This window comes from Pelodiscus sinensis, unplaced genomic scaffold (genome assembly GCF_049634645.1).
Source record: "Pelodiscus sinensis isolate JC-2024 unplaced genomic scaffold, ASM4963464v1 ctg121, whole genome shotgun sequence".
Classification (NCBI taxonomy): domain Eukaryota; kingdom Metazoa; phylum Chordata; order Testudines; family Trionychidae; genus Pelodiscus; species Pelodiscus sinensis.
The window spans coordinates 1-22,470 of record NW_027465903.1 but is presented as its reverse complement, the minus strand read 5'-3'; the positions used below and the strand labels follow the sequence as shown (position 1 = coordinate 22,470).

Genomic DNA, 22,470 nt, shown 5'->3' with positions numbered 1-22,470 from the left:
CAGCGAAGGAGCATTTCCATTAAGTACAGATGACAGCAAGAGAGCAACCCGCCAGCGATCTTAAGAAGTAGGGCACTGAGGCGTGGTGGGTACACCCTCCCACTGGCCTGGTTCTCAGAGGTTTCACGAGCCATCTCCTGGCTCCATCACGCTTCCCTGGCCCTCCCAGGCAGTACTGGTATGAGGTCCAGGGCGGAAGAAAACCTCCAGGGTGAGTTTCGGATCAGACTCATCCCACTTACAAGGAGGAAAGCAAACCTCAGGCTAACCAGTGGGGAAGGAGACAGCCTGGGCTTACCCCGGCAGGAGAGAGAAGCTTGCTGTGGGTTTTACCTTTAAAGAACACCTTTCCAAAGGCTCCAGGTCTGCGAACAAGAGGGCTGTAACTCCAGGGAGAAGCCAGAGAAGCTGGCTGTGTACAATATCCCTGAATGGTAAACAGGAATAGAGTGCGGTCTCTGTGACACTCAGGGTACGTCTAGACTACAGGCTTTTGTCGACAGAAGTTTTATTGACAGATACTGTCGACAAAGCTTCTGTCGACAAAGAGCATCTAGACGACATTCAGTTCTGTCGACAAAGCAAGCTGCTTTGTCAACATGGCAGTGTAGAGGCAAAGGACTGTTTAGATGCAATAACACCTGTCGACAGAACTCTGTCGACAAAAGGCGTTATTCCTCGTAAAATGAGGTTTACCAGCGTCGACAAAACTGCTGAGTTCTGTCGACGTTATGTGGACAGAACTCAGCGGTAGTGTAGACGCAGGTTTAGTTTTGTCAACAAAACCCTGTAGTCTAGACACACCCTCAGTGACACACACCTGTGATGAATAGCTTTGTGAGGTGTCTGGGCGAACGTGGCGTTAGGAAATATCACCACTTAATGATACTGTGTTCTAAAGTCTGCGGCCAAACAGGGAGAGGCAGGTTCCCTCCCAGACAGGAAATCAGGCGGCTATCTACCTGTCTCCTGTGTCAATTACACATGGTGGAATTAAACCAATGGAAGGCTCGTTTCCATACAGGGGCTGGGAAGCCCACAGGAAGAGAAGAACAGCAGGAGATCTGCCCCCGCCTAGAAAAGCGCTCTAACCATTGGGCTCCCTCAGGCTCTCCCGCTGAAGCTGGCACGCCTAAGGCTATGTCTACACCGTAGCTTTTTGGGGGGAAAAACTCCGCAAATTGCGCTCCGTCGTCGGCGTAGCTTTTTCCGATTGCTTTTCTGGAAGAGGGTTTTTCCCGTGCAGAACGTTTGGCCCCGTGTAGAACGAGGCACACAGGGCTCCTCGAAAGGGCGCGTCTGCTCTCCTGTGCACAAAAGTGGAAGAGCAAAGGGGTTCCCTGGACGCAGCGGAGTTTTCCCGGGATACGGCCGCAGTGTAGACAGAGCCTCGGAGCGGCTGGGCAAGAGAGAGTGAGCATGCTGTCGCCCAGTGGCGAGGCACGCACCTTCCCAGGCCCTCAGGGGCTCTGACTCTCAATGTGTGGGTCACTCGCTGATTCAGAGGGCTGGTGCTCGGTGAAAGGCTGGGCCTGGGGAACCCTGTCCTTCAATCCCACGATCTCTGCCACTCAAGGGCTTCCCTGGGGTGCCTGCCTCAGTTTCCCCAGCAGCGCTGCCTCAAGATGCAGCAGGTCTGTGGCAGAAGTGCCATTCCAGGCACAGGTGCCCAAGCCAGCACGGGGCCAAGCAACCGTTAACGAGCACATGTCCAGTCTCCCTCCCGCCACAGAGACATTACAGCCGGTGGAACTGTTGCGTGCAGGTCACCGAGAGAGGAAGGGCGGGAACCGGTTACGTCTTGTGTCATAACAGCCCCACATAAACTTCCCGTGCCGGTCTGCGGCCTTTGCAGTCATAACAAATAGCAGCCTGCGACACATTTAATGGAGCCAACGACGTCTCATGTGACAGCACACAAGGAGCGGCCACGGCTGAGGGGGCGGAAATTCCCAAGGCATGACAGTGCGAGCCAATGGTTACACTGGAGGTGTGGCAGTGCCACCGGGAGCACGTTAGAAACCCTCTGAGGGTAGAGGGTATTAACAACCCCCTCCCTAAGCAAGCAAGCAGAGGAAGAGCCGTTAAAAGTAAGCAAAAACGACAGCAAGGAGAGCCACGGCACCAACCATCGTGACCAGGTAGGGCACTGAGCTGTGCTGAGTACATTCGCCCACGGCCCTGGTTTTCAGAGGCTTAATGACCCGTTCTCGCTGGCTCAGGATGGCGTTCCTGGCTCCATCCCACTTCCCCGGCCCTCGCAGGCGGTACTGGTACGGCGTGCAGGGCCCAAAGAAAACCTCCATGGCCAGCTTTGGATCCGTGAGGAAGAGCGACAGCAGCTTGGGCTGGACTCCGGCCAGGCAGGCCACTTCATCCATGTACTCGATGTAATCCACTTGGATAGTGTGGCGCTGGCTCTTCACATACCTGCAAGGAGAGAGAGAGGCTCAGGTGCTCTTGGAACGTGGAGACTGCGCTGACCAGGACCTGACATTCCTGCGGGGCTGGAGTCAGCCGCGATCTGAGACATCTTACTGCTTAGGCTCCCAACCTCCCATTTCGCTATTTAATCTTCTCTTCAATCCCTTTCACATTCCCAAGTAGCAAAGAATAGAGAGGGGAGAACAATTCCAGAGCAAATCAATGTTTCCAGGTGACATTTAACGAAGAGAGCTCAGGCTGGAAACACCTGATCCTTCATAGCAAGTTGTTGACATACTGGAGGCATTTCAGAGAACGATAGACGCTCCAGACAACTCTCAGGGAAAGACTCCTTCTGAGCATGCTCAATAAATATGACGTCACGTAAAAGTTCCTACCGTTTTGCCATTTCCTCTGTCTTCTGCGTAATATCGGCCACCATGTCGCTCTCTGGGGGTAGCCTGATGTGCCCTAGAAGGGACAAGCCGGAGTGTGAGCAGAGATGTGTCTGGCTCCTCCGGAAGGGGATCAGCCACGGCCGGACAGTAAGAGGCATCGGGGAAGGTGTTTCCTACAGAAAGCAGCACTGCACCCTGGGCTGGGAAGGCCGTGATGGCTTTATGTCCCCAAAGCTGCAGTTTCTGGCGCCCCATGAACAGCCTGATTCTGTGAGACGGACATAGAGGTTAACCAGGGGTGGGGAACCTAAGGCCCGGGGTCTGGATGTGGGCCTCAGCTTTCCTGGATTTGGCCCCCAAGGCTCAGGGCTCCTCCCCCAAGCATTAGGGAACCCACACTACTGCTCCAGCCCCCCTTGCCGGCCTGCTAGAGTGGACCTCCCTAAGCTCTAGTGTGTGAGGGGAACGTGGGGGCCATCTTTCTCCTCCTCAGGCAGGGCCCACGTCAATGAGGGCTTGGGGGGTTTTGCTCTGGTTTGGTTCTGGTTTTTGGTTTTTGCTCTTCACTTGTGTGCAGCCTCCCACTGACTTTTCTGTGGGTCAGCGGCCCCCGATGCAAACAAGGTTCCCCGCCCCGACAGTCCATCTTCCTCTGGGACGGGCCTGGCTGCAGAGCTGAGATTCCTTTCCTACAGCTTTGGTATTTCCTGTCACTCCTCTGCCCTATTTCCTGGGATCACAACAGCCATGCTTCCAAAGCAGGAGGTGTGAAGGCCCAGCCACCAGGGAGCGGCCATCCTAGAGTATTTGGGGACAAAACAGTGCTATGGCAGAGAGGGATATGGGCTGGCTCGCCATCACGACACTCGAGCGTGGCTTGTTCGCCACTCAGTACCAGCCAGGGTCTGCACCGCTCTGCTGAGCTCAGCTAGGACCATGCCCAACCAGCCAGGTCCTCCATAGACACAGGCTTCGGGGTTCCGAGAGCTCTACCATCCAGAGACCAGGGGCTGTCTCCTGCATTTTGGGTCACGTACCCTTGAACACTTGCGTGGCCAAGCGACTCTGGAGTTCGGCAATGGGCATGATGGCCCCCAGGGGCTGGACGAGGCCAATGAAAGCCAGAGTTGGCTTCTCCAGGTGCGGAGGGAAGATGAATTTGTACAGGGAGACCTGGTTTTCGACCACTTTGACACAGTCCTGGAGGAAGGGGAAAGAGAAGCTGTAGCCTGTGGCGAAGAAAACAGCACTAATGTCCTCCTCTCTGGTGCCGTCTTCAAAGATGACGCCGGTTTCGGTGAATTCCCGGATGTTCGGCTTCACCAGCACCTTGCCGGAGATGATGCGGTTCGGCAGGTCGTCGTTGATGGTTGGGTGCTGGCTCGTAATCCTGCATGGTAAAGAGAGGGTGTATCAAGCTCTGGCTGGAGAAATGGTGTCCCTCTGAAAGTGCAGGAGGCTCAGGGAGATGGTCTGGCCTCCTCTCCTCTGTCCCAGTAGAATTCGGGTCAGGCAGTGTAACCACTACTAGCGGCACTAGTGCAAAAGCCTGTTTCAAGGTGCTCGGTGTCCATCTTGGCTCCGGTAGCATAACGGGCCTTATAGGTGGCAGAAACGGCCTCCAGAGATTACCCACAGGTCGGAGACACCCCGCTATGGCCAGTCCTCCCAGTGGTCACAGGAAGGAGGGTGCAAAATCTGAGGATGCTCTAACTTTGCATGGACTGCTGGGGAGGGCCCTGCATGGTGCCAGAACATAGGGAACAGACAATCGCCCGCCCACCCACGCCCCAAGTGCAGTGATGGTGGCCTAGAAAAGGAGGACTAAGGTATTTTCTATCTAATGCCTATGATGTGCCATCCCGCCCCAGCGGGCTGAGGGGAATACCTGTGCTGAGGCTTTAGCCCGTAGTGTGCGTGGTTGAATCTTGCATTTAATTTGTTCTCCGCCCACTGGTTCATCATGGATGTTGTCAACATCTGCTTGAGAAAGGTTTTAAACCGGGTGGAGAGCACGATGTCCACTGGGTACCCTTCGTCGGCGACCCGGTTCAGGACCCAAGCCCCACGCCTGGTGCTGAGGAAGACCTAGGCAGTGGAGAAAGACAGATCGCAGGGACGAAGTGTTCTGGCTCTCACCGCTTGGCGCTTCCTGGCACTGGCAGAAATTGTCACCGTCATGAGTTATTTTGGACACCAGGGCGAGGAATGCAGGCCCCGGCGGAGGTCAAAGCTCCAGTGTGCTGGATACTCGTACAGCCACATTGGGGGGGGGGGGTGCTCCTACCCCACAGAGCCGACTGTCTCAATAGACCAGAGTGGAAAAAGGGAGGGAGGCAAATGGGCCCTGAGAGGGTCTATGAAGTGTCCAGGCCCAGAGGCTGTTTGGGTTTGGGATGTGGAGCAGTCCTGTTGACTCATTGCCCGGGGGCGTCGTGAAAGCCAGCCCCCCAGGGAGCTCAGACAATCATTAGACACATTGGATACCAAAGAGACGCTGGCTTGTGTCCCTGGCTTCCATTTTAAATAAGCAAGAGTCGCTCCCCAGTTCAGTGGAGGCAAAAGATCATGTCGCCCGCAAAGCCGAATTGGCGGGGAAAGGCGGTAGACCCATAGCAGCGCCGTGAGGTAAACAGAATGTAGGCCAAAGGTCACAGGGCAGGATTGGCGGGAAGGAGCAAGCGGTCAACAGCGCCTGACAGATCATGACGTTGTGAGGGAAATAACAGTCGCAGGTCTAAAAACGATGTCCCGCGCCTAGAAAGAGGACTGAAACACGGTCCCAAGGTCTGCGCCGACGGGCCGACAGGGCAGCTGAGCGGAAGGCCGCGAGAGGCGCGAAGGGGGCGCGGGGGAGACGAAGGAGAAGCAGCAAGCGGAAGGCGAAGAGAAGGGGAGTGAGAGAAAGAGCGAAAACAGGAGAAGGCGCTGGGGCGATGACGACACTTGTCGAACAAAGCACCAGTTAATTGTGGCCATAGCGTAGTGTCGTGCGCTCTAGCCACCCTGGAGACCCATACTCAAGGAGAAAGTAGCCATGGTCTCTAGCTCCCGGTAGCTCTGGAAGGGCCCAACGTCATTCCTGCTCTAGGCCTGCCCTGCAGCTGCCATTCAACTAACAGCTGAGGGCATGTTCCTGCGCCCCTCACGTCCATTCGCTACGTGCGCATTGCCCGGGATGGCGTTCGATGCGAACTCTGCTGACCCCTATGAACTTTGCTATCTCCTCTCTGCCCTCCAACGCCCACAGACAGGTGTCAGCAGGGGCTAGGCCAGGCCCTTGGACTGGGCCTTTCTGGGGCTGGCGTGGTGTGTTGGCTGGTTAGCCCACTGCGGTGCCAGCCGTCCCTCTGCAGCCAAACCTGATCGGCTTCTTGGCTGAGCTCCACGGCCAGGTCCCCTCCCGAGTTGCCAATGCCGACCACAATGACTCTCTTCCCCGAGAACTCCTGGGGCTTCTTGTAATCCCGGCTGTGGCAGTAGCGGCCTTTGAACGTGTCGATCCCTGCCAGGAGAGAGCGGAGCCACTGCGGTGCTGGGCGCCAGGGCCGAGCGAGGGCCTTTGCCCACTTGAACGTCGTGGGGCCGGAGCTCCACACGCCCAGTCGGGGGATTGCCTGTGTTCATGGGAGGCCGTGTGGGCAGGGCCCTTCTGGGGTACCCCTCTCAGAGGCGCTCCACCGACCCACCAGCCCGGGGAGACTGAAGATGGAAGGGGTAAAAGGAACAGGAGAGCTCGGCGCTAGCAGCTAAGCCTGCAAGGGAGCCTTCCTGCCCGTCCCAGCACACACAGCGGGGCTGTACCCGGGGAGGGGCGGGGCTTCAAAGCAGTTTGGGATCAGGAGACTTTTGCCAATACCAAGAAGCAGTTTGAGGGGTTCACACCCCTGAAGGAAGGGAAGAGTCGGTTCCCTCGGGGCCACGTGCAGCAGCAAAGGGCGTGCTTCCTGCCCTCGAGACGAGCCCGGCAGCCACGGAGCTACGCGAGTGCTCAGAGACGTACCTGGGAAGGAGGCCAGCGGCAGATGGGGGTGGGTGTGGTGGCCGGTGCAAACCATGACCCCATCGAAGACGGCCGAGTCCTGCTTCCCCTCCGTCTCTGTGACCACGTCCCACTGGCCCGAGGTGGAGAAATCCGGGCGCTTTGTCACGCTCACCACATTGGTCTGGAAGGAAAGGGGCAGTCCCAGACCTGGCGCCCGGACACTTCGCCCGCTCCCCCGACGCTAGCCACCGCCCTGTGCCCGCCTCAGCCAGGCAGCACGAGCCCGGCTGGGACCAGCCACAAGAGGGCCAGCTGGGCTCTGCTGGGTTTTGCCTCGTGGCTCCCCCAGGCTCCCCGGCTCCCCCAGCGTCTGAGGCTGCAGCAACTCTGGGAGCTGGGCTATAACATCCCAGAACAGCCCCTCCGGCTCTCCCTGCTCCATGAGCATGAGCGGTTTCCTCATGGGGGGATTTTTCCACCCAGACCCGCAGGCAGGCTCGCACACTGTCCGAGCCCTGTTCGCGGCCGGTCTGCTCACCTGGAAGCGGACGTGTCTCAGGAGGCCGAAGCGCTCGGCGTACATGCGGAAATACTTCATGATTTTGGAGTTGTGCATGTAGTTGGGGTAATCCTCCGGGATGGGGAAGTCACTGAAGCACATCATCTCCTTGGAGGTGTTGATGATGACGGATTTGTAGATGCTGGCCCTGCCCTCTTCGGGATTCTCCTGCAGGAGGGGGAGGGGACACGAACAATACTTTTGAACAATGCACCTGAAACAAAGCTGCAGAGGCGAAGGTGGCAGGAAGCCGTCGGTGGGCTGGGCTCCCCTATTACAGATGTTTGCATGGAAGCCTCCCTTGTCTGCAGAAACACACCCTGAGCATCCTCTAATTGTCCCTCCTCCTTTGATGTAAAACACCCGCAGACACATGTGATATGCCTTTCCCTCTTCTTCCCCCCGCCCGCCGCAGCCCATCCTCACCTCTCGGCCACACACAAACCCTGCAGACCTCCACTTCTGGGGGCATTTGCCAGGAGGTCCCCGTGACGGTGGGAATGATCCGGCAGGGAGAGTTCGCACCCAGACTCAACTCTACCTTGAACCTCCAGAGCCCCCCGATATCTTCACTGCTCTCGAAGCAGGTGGGCTCCAACCCATCATCCAAACAGCATTTGATGGCGCACAGCCCACTGGATCCACCGCCAATGACTGCAATCCTCTTGTTAGCCATGGCCACCTGTCTGAGGAGGGGGTGCGAGAGTTGACGGAGGGATCCTGGGAAGGGAAGAGAGCTTTACCTGAGGAAGAAGCCCTCCAGCTTCTGCAAGAACAACCAGTCCAGCAAAGGAATCCCTCCCAGAAACAGCTTTGTGCTCTGCATTTGCAACAGGCCCATTGGCCAGCTAAAGTTCATACGGGCCCCAGTGCTGTCTGCGAACAAGGCCAACGCCACCTCTGGAAGGCAAGAGGCAGGGGCCCCGCCTTGCAGAAGAGACCGGAGACTTGGGAGGGTCAGCTGGAGTCCCCTTTAAAAGTGTGGTGGACCTGCCCTCAGACCTCCAGCCCCGGAGTGTCCCTGCAGTCGCGGTTGGAACTCCAGCCCAGTGTTTCTCAACCGTGGTTTATAAAGTACCCCTTTTCGAAAAAAATAAAGACATTATAAGCACCCGGAGTACCTACAGGTTTCACACACACAACATTTTTTTTCTACCATTGCAGCACATTTGTTTAAACAACGTCGTCATTGCGAGGTGGGCGCTGAAATTTTTGGGTGTAAAAAGTACAAAAATAATAAAGTGCTGTCAAACTTAAAACAGAAATTCAGTTTTTTCCAAATTTCAGTTGTGTTGATGTACACCCCCCCTCCCCCGACGTCTCTCGAGTACCCGAGGGTTGAGAAACACTGCTCTAGACCACACAGTAGAGCCACTATCCCACTATCCCAGCACGGCCCTCCCCATGCTAGAATTGTACAGTCCCTCGAGCAGTTCCTCAAATCCCCCTTGCCGAACCCCTGATCCCACACTCCTGTGCTATTCCACCTCCCACCGCCCGCACCTGCTACAGAAACAGCACTGGGTACGGCAGGCCAGCACAGATACTGCCACGTACCTGCTGTCTGGCGTAGCTGCTGGCTTTGCTGGATCCCACACGCTCAATTTCTGCCTTCCATCCTTTGCTCCCCCAGCACAGGAGGGAGTGGACTCCTGGTACTGTCTAAGTAACACATTAACTTGGCATCTGTCAATTGCTAAGCCAAGATGTACCTCCCCGAGTTAAACAATAACGTCCTTTCTTGCAGGCCCCAGGCACTTGTCCAGCTAAGTCAAATGTTTCCCTAGCTCCCGGCAAAGAGCGCACCTGTCGGAGGATTACAGCGAGCGGGGGGCTCAGCCGTGGGGTGCTGCCGCGGCGTACAGCCAGTGAGGCAATGGGTGTGCCTCTTGCGTGGAGGAGCAGAAGGGGGGGAGGGACGGATGGGCTGATTTGCATTCCTGGGCATCTGCGACTATGCTGAAGGTGCTGGTGGCTGCCATCAGTCCCAGACCTGGTGGGGGCCAGGGCAGTGGGACTAGGGCCCCCCGGGGGCCCATAAGCAGGTTTCAGGGTGTCTGCCAAACAGGGGCAGCATCAGAGCTGCGGGGGCTACGAGTCAGAGAGTTGAAGCCCCACCGTTGTGGCTGTGCAAGGTCCCTGTGGCATGGACAGCAGGGCCAGCAGCCACCGCGGGCTGGGGCAAGGTTTGCAGGGGCCGGCTTCAGATAGGGCGGAGCCTGGGGCAGAAGGGGCGGGGCTAAGGGCACTCAGCCCTTCGCGCTGCACCTGGCCCTCTCCCCCAGCCCTCAGAGGTGTTTCACTCTCGCCCTCCTCCCCAGGGGGCGACCTGCCTCCGAGAATGGACAACACCCCCAGTGTCATCCACAGCGGGGCTGGGCACCACGGGAGCACAGGTGAGAGGCTGCTGCCCTGTACGTGAGCCCCGTGCTGGTCCCAGGCCAGCCACAGAAGCAAGGCACGGCAGGACGTGGCTCTACCCGCAGCAGTAGGGCGGCAGCGTGGGAGACGGCTAGGCTTTAGCGCTGCTCCTGACTTCTGCCCTGTGTCCCCCTGCACCTGTCCAATCACATGCGCGTTGGGGGGTGCGCTCCGAGCGCCTGGCTTAGGCCAATGGTGATATGGGGATAGTATCGATCTTCTGTTCCACGTCCGTTCTATCCGGCCACCTTCACCTTCCCAAGCTCTACAACGGCTGGCGTCTTTCCTGGCAGACGGAAAGGCCAGATTGACTGGCTGCCCAACATACTTTGCATTCTATCTTCTCCTCTCGCGGTCACACCCAAGGATGCGCAGCGCACAATTCATGCCACGGGTGCCGGCTTGTGTCCAGATGGTACCTGGCGCCCCGTGGTATTCGCAGAAATGGGGAGTCATTTTTTCTCCTCAGCGACGGCCAGAGCTGAATCCCTGATAAGCTTCGCCTTGGGTTTGGCAGAGGGCCAGTGGTGAAATGAAAGCCAGTGCAAGGTGGGTCTGGCTGCGAGTTCCCTGCTACCCCGTGAAATCACTACGACCTGAAATCTCCCCCGGCCTCGGCCTCACAACACGGCGTGGCAGACATGCCTCGGAACAACGCAGGGCCAAATGGGCTTAATCCCCCGCTCAGTAAGATGGGAAAACACAGCACCATCCCTGGCTGCCTCTCGGAGGCAATACTCCTCCACCGAGCACCGAGCCGCGTGTCGGCAGCCGTGCGCAGGCCGGATTGTGGGACTGCCTGGGCCGTAGATGGCCTACGGGCCGGGAGCGTGAGACCTGCCTTAACTCATCACTCCCTTAGTACCACAGAACTGTAGGAGGGGAAGGGAGCTCAAGACGTTGTCTAGTCCAGGTCCCTGCCCTCCCGGCAGGACGTTACCTCCACCATTCCCGACAGGTGTCTGCCTCACCCGTGTGAAATTCCACAACCCTCAGCTCCACGGGAGGCGCTGGGGCTCCTGCGAGTTTATAAACGTGTTTCAGGGCTGTGCTCTGCTGACCTCAACCCCTGGCTCACCCCTTTCATGCTGACTTGAGTCTCATCAGTTCTGTGGCAAACCTGGTTCCCCCACCACCCCATCCCCAGCCCCCATCTACATCCATTCCACTGCCCATCTGAGGCCGTGACAAGCAGACAGGCCATGGTCGGGTGGGTTTCCGTGCTTTCTCTTAAAAAGGTATCTGGTGGTCTGCTCATTCAGCCGCCTTTCCCAGCAGCTGGTCAAACCAGGCTCTTCAAAGTGCCACCTTGTTTCAGGATGTTCAACAGAATTGTCTGCAAGTTACTCGGAGCCACGTTCCCGGCTGGTAGAAATCTGCTTTCGCAAGTCAGCTCGGCTTTGTGGAGAACTCCCTCTGCCTGCACTCTGTGCATTGCCAGCGTGTGGCTCATTGCATGCCCCACACACACCTCCACCACTGGCTGTGTCACCCTGCTCCCTCCCGCGAGGAGCTTCCATGGACAGATGGACACACACCCAAGGGTGCGCATTTGCTTGGGCATCAAACGAGTGCATGTGAAAAACAAAAGGTTCATTTGCAGGGGAAACCTGGCTTTTTAAAGTCCCCGCCGTACGGTGGGCCAGGTCCCCATCGGCTACGAACGGGCAGCGACGCCAGGGGGGGCCGTGCGGATTTACATCAGCTCCCTCTCAGTCCCGCGCTTTTCAAAAGCAGCCAGGTTTCCTTTTTACAAAGTCATTCATGTCCGAATGCTTTAAACACCGGTGTGGGCTGGTCCCTCCAGCTCCCCCGCCACCCGTACCACTGAGCCCCCGCCCTCGACTGGGGTGGAGGGCTGGGCCTTCTGCTTCAGCCCATATCTGCCCGGGGCTGCTCTCTTCCTCAGTTCCTCCCTGGCCAGCTGCACCAACTCAAGACTCCCAACTTGTGGACTTTCAGCAAGCAGCCCCCTTGCTCGTGCCCATGGAAAGGTGACCCTCTGTTCCCCTGGTGCAGCCAGAACCTGTATCAGGCACGAGGCTATTCCACACCCACCTATGCTGAACATCACCGAAACACGCAACAAACCTGCAAATGCAACGATAAGGCCTAAGTGCCCAGGCAGCTCAATGGATCCTGTGCTCTTGACCCCCCCGGAAGGGCTGCATCCGTCTCTTTGCCTCTTCCACCCCAGCTGGTCACAAGGGCGCTGCCTATTTTTTATTTAAGGGTTCTCGTCTGTGCTGACGCCGCCCCACCGTTTACTCCTCTCATTGGCTCAGACACATAAGCATGGGGCGGAGAAAAGGGTTTATCACGCTTCCATGGACAGTCTGTTTTTCTGGCCAGTCAATGGAAAAAAACAAAAACAAACCAAGAAGCCAACAAACCCTCTTTGTGACTCCTTCCTGCCGGTTTTCCTTGTAGCCCTTCTGTTAAACAGAACTAATCCAGCCAGTCTGACCACACTGAGGGGGAAGGCCGGCTGTGCTAGTTGACTGAGACCGGTCAACTTACTACCAGTGTCTCTGACTCCACCCCTTCACTTGCTGTCGATTCTGCGGCAGAGCTGTGTTCAGCTGTGGTGTGGCAGGGGCTGCAAGCGAATCCACCCACATGGCGTACGGGTTTGTTCCTGCTATGTGCAGCTGTGTAACGCACAGAGAGATCCAGGCCTTGGGCCGGGCTGTCTAGACAATGGACATGATGAAACAGGGTGCAGCCCCAGGAGGATGGGTGCTATTGTGAATGCTGCAGTCCTTGCTCCGACAGTCGCACAGTCTCTCAGCGTAGTGTGTCTGTATTACACTCAACACCACGGTTGCCAGGTGTCTGGTTTTCGCCTGGACAGTCCGGTATTTGTGGCCCCTAGCCGGTAAAAAACCAGAAAATACCAGACATGTAAAATGACTGATATTTTCGGTTTTTCTCGGACGAAAGGCCTGCAAGGGGTGTGGGGGGATTTAAAGGCGCAGTGACTTTTTTTTTGCTCCCCCCCACCATGTTCGGGATTTTTTGTGAAAGTATCTGGCATCCACACACCCTAGTAACCTTACAGCTGCAGAGTCAAGCTCCCTAACTAGGAGAAGCAAGGGGTCAAACCAGCCCCCTAGTGCTCTGGCAGGGACAAGCTGAAGGAAAATGCGTGGAACTGGTACTGGGTCCAGGCCCCGTGGGCAAAGGGAGCTGCTGCCCCATTCTCGGAGCTCTAGTGCAAGAGGGGTTTGTGCGCCAAAAGGAGCCGTCTGCACAGCCCGGCTGGCACGCAGACACCTGCTGGGGGCTGAAGAAGGGAGGCCGGCATAGGCTGCCCTCAGGGGAAGGCAAGCCAGGAGGAAAAATGTGGGCAAACCTGGTTTAAATTCCTCCCTGAATGCTTTGCTCTCCTGTTGCATGGCCGCGACGTGGGGTTCCAGGCAGGCTGCTTGCTCGCTCTGCTCCCCTTTGGGCACAGACTCCCGGCAGGAAGAACTGGAGGCGCCACTTACTTGGACCTATGGGTGGGCAGAGCTGACCTGCAGGGTGCCCGTTTAAGGCAAAAATCCCACCCTCCCCAGGAGAGGGAAAGGCACCTGAGGGGCACTCAGAGGGACCAGGGAGCGCCAGAGGTGGAGCTGCCGCCAGCCTAGCAGCCCTGACCAATGCTCAGGGATCACAAACCCCACTGAGGAAACCCCAGCTGGCGTCACCGTGCCCTGCTTCCCACAACAAGCCGACACACCAAGCCCCCGAACTGCAGCTGCCCGGCAAAGGGGCCATGGTAGAAATCGATTTCCTCTGACTGCCCCGGCCTGCCCCTGCCTCTCTCCAGCAGCCTGGGGCTGCGTCTGGATGGGCCCTGGAGAGCCGTATGCTGGGCTGGACGCTGTTTAACTCCAAGTTTGACCCAAAGCATCAACCAGCGGAGTGTTGGGGCTTGTGCTGTTTTGTAAGATTACGGGCACCGTGCTCGACTGGCCTGAAAGCCAATCCAGAAAGGCTACTCTCCTGAACGGCGTGCAGAGACCCTGGGGGGAGGCTGGACAGAGCCCGGGGAGCCAGGGGCCACCCCTCCCAGCACACCCCACCCGAATTCCTTACCATGTACGTCTCAGTCCCGAGCCTGCTTCCTCACGTGCCCGGCTCCTTCAGCCCCCTTCCCTGGGACGGTCGTGTCAGACAAGCTACATGTGTCCTCAGAGCATCGGAGATGGACCCCTCGGGCAAGGGCCGCTCCTTAGCAGCTCACTGTGCTGCCGGTTGATCCTGTGTCCATTCCTGGCCCCGCGGGAGGCTGCGGCGTAGCACGGCACCCTCTCTCCTGGGCAGTGTTTCCTCGTCCTTTTCGATCTGATGCCTTTTCTGATCCCTGGTAGCTTAAGGAAGTCTCTCTCGCTGGAGCAGACTGTGCCTCTCTGGCTCAGCCACCTCTCCTCTGCCAGATGGGTGGGTGGTTGGTCTTACCTGTATTAGCAGAGGGCAGCTCAGGGCTCCCCTGCTCTGGGTGCAGCACAAAGGAGGAAAGTCTGCACTCAAACCAGTGAGAGGAAACTGAGGCACACAGAGGGAACCAGCACCCAGGAGGCCGGTGCACAGCTGGGAACACAACCCAGCCCTCCAGATGAATGCAGCCATGGTTGCAAGCAGCCAATGTGCCACTCAGTCAAGGCGGGCAAAGAACTGTTTGCAGATGTTATTCAGTGAATAATTGTGAAGCAATGAATCAGATAGGGTGGCAGGTTTGAGGGCAATAAGATCTGCTGCTCTTGGATGATTTGGCCGGCTCTACAGGGGATAAGGGCAGCTGAGCAGCGCGGATAGCCATCCTGGAAAGTCTCAGGGCCCAAAGCGGGTTGAGTTGTACAAACTCCACTCCCAGAACTGTACATTGCACAACACAATCCAGGAAGTAAGACCAGGTGCATTTCAAGCTCCCATAAAAAAGAGGAGCCTAAATTGCTAAGCTAGCAGTGTGAACCTGGGCTGCCTGTCAAGCTCTGACAATATTACAAATTATGAGCGAAAAAGATATTGTCTGACGTTGGGCATGGAGAGTTAATACACTTTGAAAACCACGGAACAGAATGAATGTAAACATCTTAGCATTCATAAACTATGTAGGCTGCATTTTATTCCAGCATAATCTAGAAATGTGAATGCACAAAGTTCCTCCTTCCAGTCACCCGCGCTGAGCACGGGAACGGGGAGGTGGGAGGAGAAAGTAGCTGAAAACCAATTCTGGAGTGGATACAGCCCCGTATGGCTAGCCAGCTGGAGTGGAGCGGAGCGGAGCAGGACTGTAATAGTGGGGATTAAACCCACTCATGTGGGGATTACCTCCCAGTGTTTAATTCTTCCCCTTTTACGCCACCAGAGCAGCATAAAGGGGCCTTGGCAGGCTGGAGAACGAATTCCTATTCTCTCCCACTATCTTCTGGCAAGACATTGTTCCTTTCTAGCTACAGATGCTGCGAAGAGTCACAGGGCTTGTGAAGTTCATACCCAACTTTGTACGCGATGACTGAGGGACAAAGGTACCCGGCTGTGAACAACAGGTTAGTTGTGAAAGGGACACCTGTAACTTAGGGTTCACACCCCTCTGGAAACAGCCAGTGAGATCGACAGTTACTGGCGCAGCCGAGGCAAACATTTCTGGTTGTGTACACTCCCTGAATTCTGGGCATGTCACAGCATCTTGGGAAAGCTCACTTCCCTCCACTTTGTGTGGCTTTCACGCAGCAAGGGCTGAGGGAGAAGCAAAGCATTTTAAGTAACAGGACACTGGTTTGAAAGCCACAAAGACTGGTATGCCTCCCACCCCAAACTACCTTTCATTCTTACGTTTTCACCCTGACTAGATTACACGGTCGGTCTCCTTGGACCGGTCTTCCTTTTAGAAGGGCTGATGGGCAGCTCTGAGCAACAGCTCCAAGTGCAAATGTGCTCAGTAAACCATCTCTAGCGATGAGCAACCAAGCCTAGCAATTAGTCACTGCTAGAGCACCCTTTCTTTTCAGAAAATGGAAAGGAGGACAAGCCCAACTAGACCTGAAGTCTATGGATTTTTTTTACCCCCCAGCCCCCTGCTTTCCCGTCTGGGCATGGGGCGGAGGCAGGGCTCACATCTGCGCTTGCAGTGGTGGTGGGAAAGGGTAAGACGTCCACACTGATTTTCCATTGATTACTAGCATTGTGAAACATGGGCCAGGAGATTCTGGGTGCTGGCCAGATCCTTTCACGTGGCGACTGGGGACATCATCGTCATCAACATTTTTAAGAAACTGGCCTGCACAGCCCTAAAATTGAAAACAGCATCTAGTACATGTCTAGCAGGCACCAGGGCACATGCCACGGCTCACTGAAAACCCTGCTGAAGCTTTCCAAGCGAACTCACCGTCAGCCGAGTCGGAGCACAGCATAAAGCCTCAGTGACCAGCATTCAGAATGAAACGTGTCACCCTCTTTGTACAGGGGCTGGGCTGGAAATCGGCTGCCTCTAGCTAGATCTTCTCAGCAAGGACAGTTGTCAAGTCTCCTTAAAACCACAGAGCTAATTACCTCTGCAAATATAAAATGACGGACCTCCCGCGAGCACAGCCAACCTCGTGAGATCATCTTGCTTAGCACCTTAGCAAGCTCCATCTGGAAACCAGGCAGGCTGTTTGCTCCACCCCGTGCCCAGGCTGGAAAGCAGAGGGCTGGAGACAAAAGATCCATAGAATTCAGATCCAGCTGGACTTGTCCTCGGTTCCACCTTCCTTCCCATTGGCAGGCTGCTTCAGAACCTCTTTCCTCTGATGGCAGGAAGCCTTCTGATTTCCAGCCCAAACGGATTCCTGGCCAGTTCAGCCCCAGTTCCTCTTGTGCCCGCACCGTCCTTCAGCTTCAACCACTGTTCTCTGTCTGGAGGGTGACCACAGGGAGGGAGCGAGCGATCAGACCCCCTCTCCACATGCCTTTTCCTAGTCTAACCATGCCAGGCTCTTAGTGTGCCCGTCATGTAAGATATCAGAGGGGTAGCCGTGTTAGTCTGAATCTGCAAAAGCGACGAGGAGTCCTGTGGCACCTTATAGACTAACTGAAGTGTAGGAGCATGTAAGACAGGTTTTTCCATTCCCCTCATCACCCTAGCAGCCCCTCTGTGCCGGATCCAGTCTGAATTCATCCTTCTTGAACAAGAGCAATGGCACCCACAGCACCCCCCTTCCCCCCCAATCCTACTCAGTCACCAGGCTTTCGGCAAGAGCACTTTTGCTCATCTTTGACCCCCATCTTACATAATCTTGGCCCATCAAGTCATCAAACTAGATCCTAAAGCCCAGGGCTCAGAAGACTTTCTATTCCAAATGACTCATACCATATGATCATGCTGGGCTACCAGAATGCTGGGCGGGCTGGGTCCCCCCCCTCAGGTCTGGGGCTGCTCTAGCCCCAAGCTTCCCACCCGTAGGCACCATTTAGAGAAGGGGACATTGTTCCCTGATGAAAGGGCACAGTTGGCTACATTCCTCACTCTGGCTGGGGAGTGGAGGAGGCAGATGAACTAGGACCTGCCTCAGCCGAGGGACATGCCCCCTGCCCTGGCTGTGCCCACTAGGGGTGCAACAGCCATGGAGAGGTGCTTCTCACGACCCCACGCTACTGCAATGAGGGGACTGGGTAGTTCTCTCTCCCCAGGGCAGCCTGAATCCTGAACCCCTCACCCCCAACCCCTAGATCTAAGTGAAAAATAAAATTGAATTGGGTTAAGGACCCGAGCAACACTGGATAAATCTCCTAGTAGATTTATAAGCACAAGACAGTTCTCCACACATTCCTACAAAGCCACACAACCAGTGTCCCGGAAGAACGAAAGCTGGATCCCAGATGTGTTATTTTTACTTTAATATCCCTTCTGTCATCTGCACATCTCTCAGCACCTTAGGGAAACAGGACTTGCCATACTAGAAGAGATCATTAGTACTCCTGGTACAGTAATTGGTATTAAGGATCAACATTTCATCCATGCGCGGAATGCATTTTTCTATGTGCACCGACATGTGTGTGAATATGCACCACCAGCAGAAACAAAACCAAGAATTCCACTAATCACCTTGGGGGCACCTGAATCCCTCCTGAGCGGCCTCACAGGCACACAGCTTACAGGGAACACTTAAGGGTACAGTACATTGCATGGCACTTGGTTTTTAAGCTAACAGTTTTCTCTTTCAGCCAGAACTCTTCCATGAACACAATATGCCCACAAATGTAATTTCTCAAGTAGTTCTACAATCTCTTTACAGTTCAGACACCGTGCCTTCCCTCGACAATCCCAAAAGAGGGAATTTCTACCTCTCTCGTCATGCAAAGAACCTGTTTTTCCTTCTTGGAGATCCGTCAGGCCCAGGGGAACTTCCTCCCCCTTTGCTCTAGCTAAATAATTTATTTTCTGCCTCTTTGGAAACTTGTCATTTTCCTTTTCATCACCGTTCTATACGACATTTTTGTTCTTTCCCATTTGTCTCACCAAGCGTACAGCTCCATTTGTAACCATCACAGAAGGGAGAAAAACGCTGCAATACAGTTGGGCACACATCACTTCTACTGTCACTTTGATTGCATTTTTCTGTAGTGAACAGCAGGGCTATAGCCAATGTGCTCCGGTTTAAGACCAGGAATCATCTCATGGAAATCAATGGGACATACTGAAGTCTCTTGCCGAACTGAGGCCTACATACCTCAGTTCAGGATCTCCATGGAGCTTACTTATTTTGAAAGACCTAAAAAGTCGACCTCACGTGTCCTCATATGGCATTAACTGTTTGCATGTCGTCTGGCTTTCAGCAGAAAAGCAGGGGGAGTAACCATGCGGGAGCACCCTGCTCGGATGACAGATTGGGAAAGGGGGCTCTGCTTGCCCCACTGCTAGGAGAATCTTGGCCAGTTTGCAGTGACAAACCGCACCCCGACTAGAGGACAGCTGGTAGAGACAACCCACTGCCCAGTGAACTCCTTCCACAGCCCTGTTCGGGCATCTCCTCCCCTCAAACTGCCGGCTCCCAAGGTATTCCAAACCAGACGCCTTCACCTTTCCGGCAAGCCACCCACTTGGCAGGAGGCTCTATAACTGGAATGTGACGGGCAAGTGAGAGGCAAGGTGCTTCAAAAGGAGAAAGAATCAATTTAGAGAACCTTGGTCATCTCAAAGTGATAGAAGAGGCAGCAAGTGGCCGCTAGGGGGCAGTCCCACGGCTAATCAGCCACAAGGGCACCGGTCAGTATATTGACAGCACACAGGGACGGTTTTCAGCAAGTAACCACATGACAATATTTGTAAGAAGGCATGCCTACTGTTTAAGCTAGATGAGCCGGCTGCACAACAGGCATCCTGTGCTGTATGCTGATTCACGGGATTTCTTTGAACCCCAGATCTTACTGATGCATGTTAAGTACCAGGAAAAAAGAATTAGCAGCTTGGCCTGTGTGCACGTCTCCCTCTGGTAGCACCTGGAGATATGGAGCAATTGCATCATGGAATGGTCAGAGCAGCCATACGGGCTGGTACGTGCTTCGACCCAGCAGCACACTGAAAGCAGGATGGCCCCGAGAATAGCTGTCCCTCAGATCTCACTGCGTCCCACCCGCAGCCCAGGTATCGCGCAGAATGAAGCATGATGTTGCGGATACCATCAGCCCCGCTGATCAGATGAGGGTGATGATCCTTTCACCAGCCCCAGTTCACACTCTCTGCGCAGGACAGGACTCTGCAGTGTGTGCACCTCGTCCTTTTCATGAGGGCCATCACTGGTTCCACACTGCAAAGAGAGCAGGTGCGCTGAGGGGTGAAAGCCAGAAGTATTTCACCACACTGTACTGCATGTAACCCATGAAGAAGCCAAAGACCACGTCTGACACGTTGTGTCTACCCAGCATGACTCTGGAGATGCCCACAATGACGGCCCACAGAACCACCAGGACCCGCAGAGGAATGGCAAGCACCAAGTGGTGCAGGACGAATCTGCACACCATGGCCGCTCGGGTAGCATGGCCTGATGGGAAGGAGTATTTGTCCACTGAGATGGTGATAAACATGTCCATCTTGTTGTAAGTGGGACGTCTTCTCCTCACAAGCCCTTTCACCACGGCCACCAGGACTAAATCCAGCACCAGAGCTAGGAGACAAAAGCAAAGGGGTTATTGTAACAACATGTGTGTTCCAGTTCACCAACGCACAACAGGAAACAGCTCATTATCAATGTGTCCTAGGCAGCCCACGTTCTTTGGCTGGCCAGGAGTTGCAAGGATAGAATAGTTTATAGGAGGAGAATGCCTCTTCTCCCACTCCAAGATCCTCTGTTTCCCCTCTTCCTTCCCTCCTTCAAAAGTCCCAGAAGAGACACCAGAGCTACTGCAAAGAGAGCCTGCTCCTTGCACCAGCACAATCCAGAACTTTGAATCAGGGCTACCCCCAACGACCCTTCCGTGTTTTCAAGTGCGCAAACGTGGCAGCCCATTGTGTTTATTAGACAGTGGGCAACGGCACCGCTAGCACCAGCTCCTGAAAATGAACTTGGCAGTAAAGCGGCGAGGACACTGGTTTGTATGCATGGCAAAACCATCACAAGTCGCCACCCGGGATTGTCTGGCAGCTGTAATGCCTGTGCATGCTGAAGGCCAGGATTCAGGTGCCCAGGCACAACCGAGTGACTCAACCAGACTAGGACAACGTGCTGAGCTGTAAGCTGCAGGACTAGTAATGGCTTCAAGCACTTCAATAAATACTTAGCCACTTAAGCCACTTCCAGAAGCCCCACAAGCAGGACTCCTCACTGACACTTAAGGTTAGGGTTCAGCTTGTGCACCCACGCTCACAGGACCAGGCCTACCGTATATTCCGGCGTACAAGACGACCTCTGAAGTTAAAAAACATCCCCCAAAAATCGGGGGTCGTCTTGTACGCCGGATGCCCCGCCGCCGGAGCCCCTCCGCGGCTTTGAAAGCCTCGGGGGAAGCCGGCGGGGGGGCATCCCAGGCGCGCATGGGCTGCCCCCCCGCCGGAGCCCCTCCGCGGCTTTGAAAGCCTCGGGGGAAGCCGGCGGCGGGGCATCCCAGGAGCGCATGGGCTGCCCCCCCCCCGGAGCCCCTCCGCGTCGGCGCGGAGGGGCTCCGGCGGGGGGGGGGGGGGGCAAGCCCAAGCGCTCCTGGCGGCTTTGCTCCCGGTGCCTCTGGTCTGCTGGAGACCATCTCCAGCAGACCAGGGACACCGGGAGCAAAGGAGGCGGAGGGGCGCTGGGGTATAAGATGAAACCCTATCTTTTAATTAAAAAGATAGGGGGTCGTCTTATACGCCCAGTCGCCCTATACGCCGGAAAATACGGTACCACTACGGCCATATACACCTAGATGACCAGTGACTGCCTGGTGTGGCAGACCAACCATTTCACTGGAAAAGGGCAAAGCACGTGCCACCTCGGCAGAAAGCGGGCACCTCATCCCGAGCGTGTCCAGCATTGGCCCCACAACACCGAGCCCTGGGCCTGAATCTATCCAGTCGGAATTCCTAGACGGGCCCTCTGGCAGGGCTCCGCGCCCACACAGGAAGAGCTGGGGGGGCAGCTCGCGCAACCCTGGCACATCCCCGCAGGCCTAGCCTGGTTCCGGGGCCTGGCTGAGCAGTGCAGGGCGGAGTGGCACAGGCGGGGATATGGGTGCCGGCAGGGCATTGGGATGGCCTGTAGTGAGGGCGGTTGGGGGGGGGAGGGGTCTGGCCGCTTCGAGGGGAGGGGCGCTCACCGAAGAGCAGGTTGAGCAGCACCTCGCGGCCGGCCCGGGGGGGGGGGGGGGGGGGTGGCTGGGGGAGGGGGGGCGGCCCGGGGGGGCCGGTGGGGGCTCACCGAAGAGCAGGTTGAGCAGCACCTCGCGGCCGGCCCGGGGGGAGGGGGGGTCCGGGGGGGGGTCCCGGTGGGGGCTCACCGAAGAGCAGGTTGAGCAGCACCTCGCGGCCGGCCCGGGGGGAGGGGGGGTCCGGGGGGGGGTCCCGGGGGGGGCTCACCGAAGAGCAGGTTGAGCAGCACCTCGCGGCCGGCCCGGGGGGAGGGGGGGTCCGGGGGGGGGTCCCGGGGGGGGCTCACCGAAGAGCAGGTTGAGCAGCACCTCGCGGCCGGCCCGGGGGGGGAGGTGGCTCGGGGAGGGGGGGCGGCCCGGGGGGGGCCCGGGGGGGGGGCTCACCGAAGAGCAGGTTTGAGCAGCACCTCGCGGCCGGCCCGGGGGGAGGGGGGGGTCCGGGGGGGTCCCGGGGGGGGGCTCACCGAAGAGCAGGTTGAGCAGCACCTCGCGGCCGGCCCGGGGGGAGGGGGGGTCCCGGGGGGGGGGTCCCGGGGGGGGGCTCACCGAAGAGCAGGTTGAGCAGCACCTCGCGGCCGGCTCGGGAGGGGGGGGTCCGGGGGGCGGGGGCCCGGGGGGGGCTCACCGAAGAGCAGGTTGAGCAGCACCTCGCGGCCGGCCCGGGGGGAGGGGGGGTCCGGGGGGGGGTCCCGGGGGGGGGGCTCATCGAAGAGCAGGTTAAGCAGCACCTCGCGGCCGGCCCGGGAGGGGGGGGGGGCTCGGGGAGGGGGGGTCCGGGGGGCGGGGGCCCGGGGGGGGGCTCACCGAAGAGCAGGTTGAGCAGCACCTCGCGGCCGGCCCGGGGGGGGGGGGGGCTCGGGGGGGGGGCTCACCGAAGA

At 56.9% G+C, this 22,470-nt stretch overlaps 2 protein-coding genes across 4 annotated transcripts; both read right to left on the bottom strand.

The window, feature by feature from the left end:
• Positions 1-1,869: 1,869 nt before the first annotated feature.
• LOC102458297 (flavin-containing monooxygenase 5-like) lies at positions 1,870-12,004 on the bottom strand. Of its 3 annotated transcripts, none has more exons than XM_075916331.1 (9): positions 11,879-12,004; positions 7,908-8,086; positions 7,346-7,534; positions 6,826-6,988; positions 6,185-6,327; positions 4,711-4,910; positions 3,860-4,212; positions 2,823-2,895; positions 1,870-2,430 (listed from the first exon to the last, which is right to left on the bottom strand). In XM_075916331.1, the coding sequence occupies exons 2-9, from the start codon at positions 8,040-8,042 to the stop codon at positions 2,085-2,087; spliced, it is 1,602 nt and encodes a 533-aa protein (XP_075772446.1). In that variant the 5' UTR covers positions 8,043-8,086; positions 11,879-12,004; the 3' UTR covers positions 1,870-2,084. The 3 variants fall into 3 exon arrangements, with proteins under 3 accessions (XP_075772446.1, XP_075772445.1, XP_025043403.2); XM_075916330.1 differs by lacking the exon at positions 11,879-12,004 and adding an exon at positions 8,924-9,028; XM_025187618.2 differs by lacking the exon at positions 11,879-12,004 and adding an exon at positions 8,924-9,028 and having other exon boundaries at positions 7,908-8,052.
• A 6,975-nt stretch (positions 12,005-18,979) lies between these two features.
• On the bottom strand, positions 18,980-21,591 carry LOC102462126 (polyisoprenoid diphosphate/phosphate phosphohydrolase PLPP6-like). The gene is made up of 2 exons (XM_075916325.1): positions 21,542-21,591; positions 18,980-19,920 (listed from the first exon to the last, which is right to left on the bottom strand). Exon 2 carries the CDS (start codon positions 19,844-19,846, stop codon positions 19,550-19,552), a length of 297 nt encoding a protein of 98 aa, XP_075772440.1. The 5' UTR covers positions 19,847-19,920; positions 21,542-21,591; the 3' UTR covers positions 18,980-19,549.
• Positions 21,592-22,470: the final 879 nt, after the last annotated feature.

Bases quoted from the DNA above. Each gene is read 5' to 3' on its own strand.
- LOC102458297 (XM_075916331.1), bottom strand. From the start codon at position 8,042: ATGGCTAACAAGAGGATTGCAGTCATTGGCGGTGGATCCAGTGGGCTG. The intron at 4,911-6,184 runs GTTTGGCTGCAG...TCCACTGCCTAG, and splicing joins TCAGCCAAGAAGCCGATCAG to GTCTTCCTCAGCACCAGGCG. The intron at 4,213-4,710 runs GTATTCCCCTCA...TTTACCATGCAG, and splicing joins GGGCTAAAGCCTCAGCACAG to GATTACGAGCCAGCACCCAA.
- LOC102462126 (XM_075916325.1), bottom strand. From the start codon at position 19,846: ATGGACATGTTTATCACCATCTCAGTGGACAAATACTCCTTCCCATCA.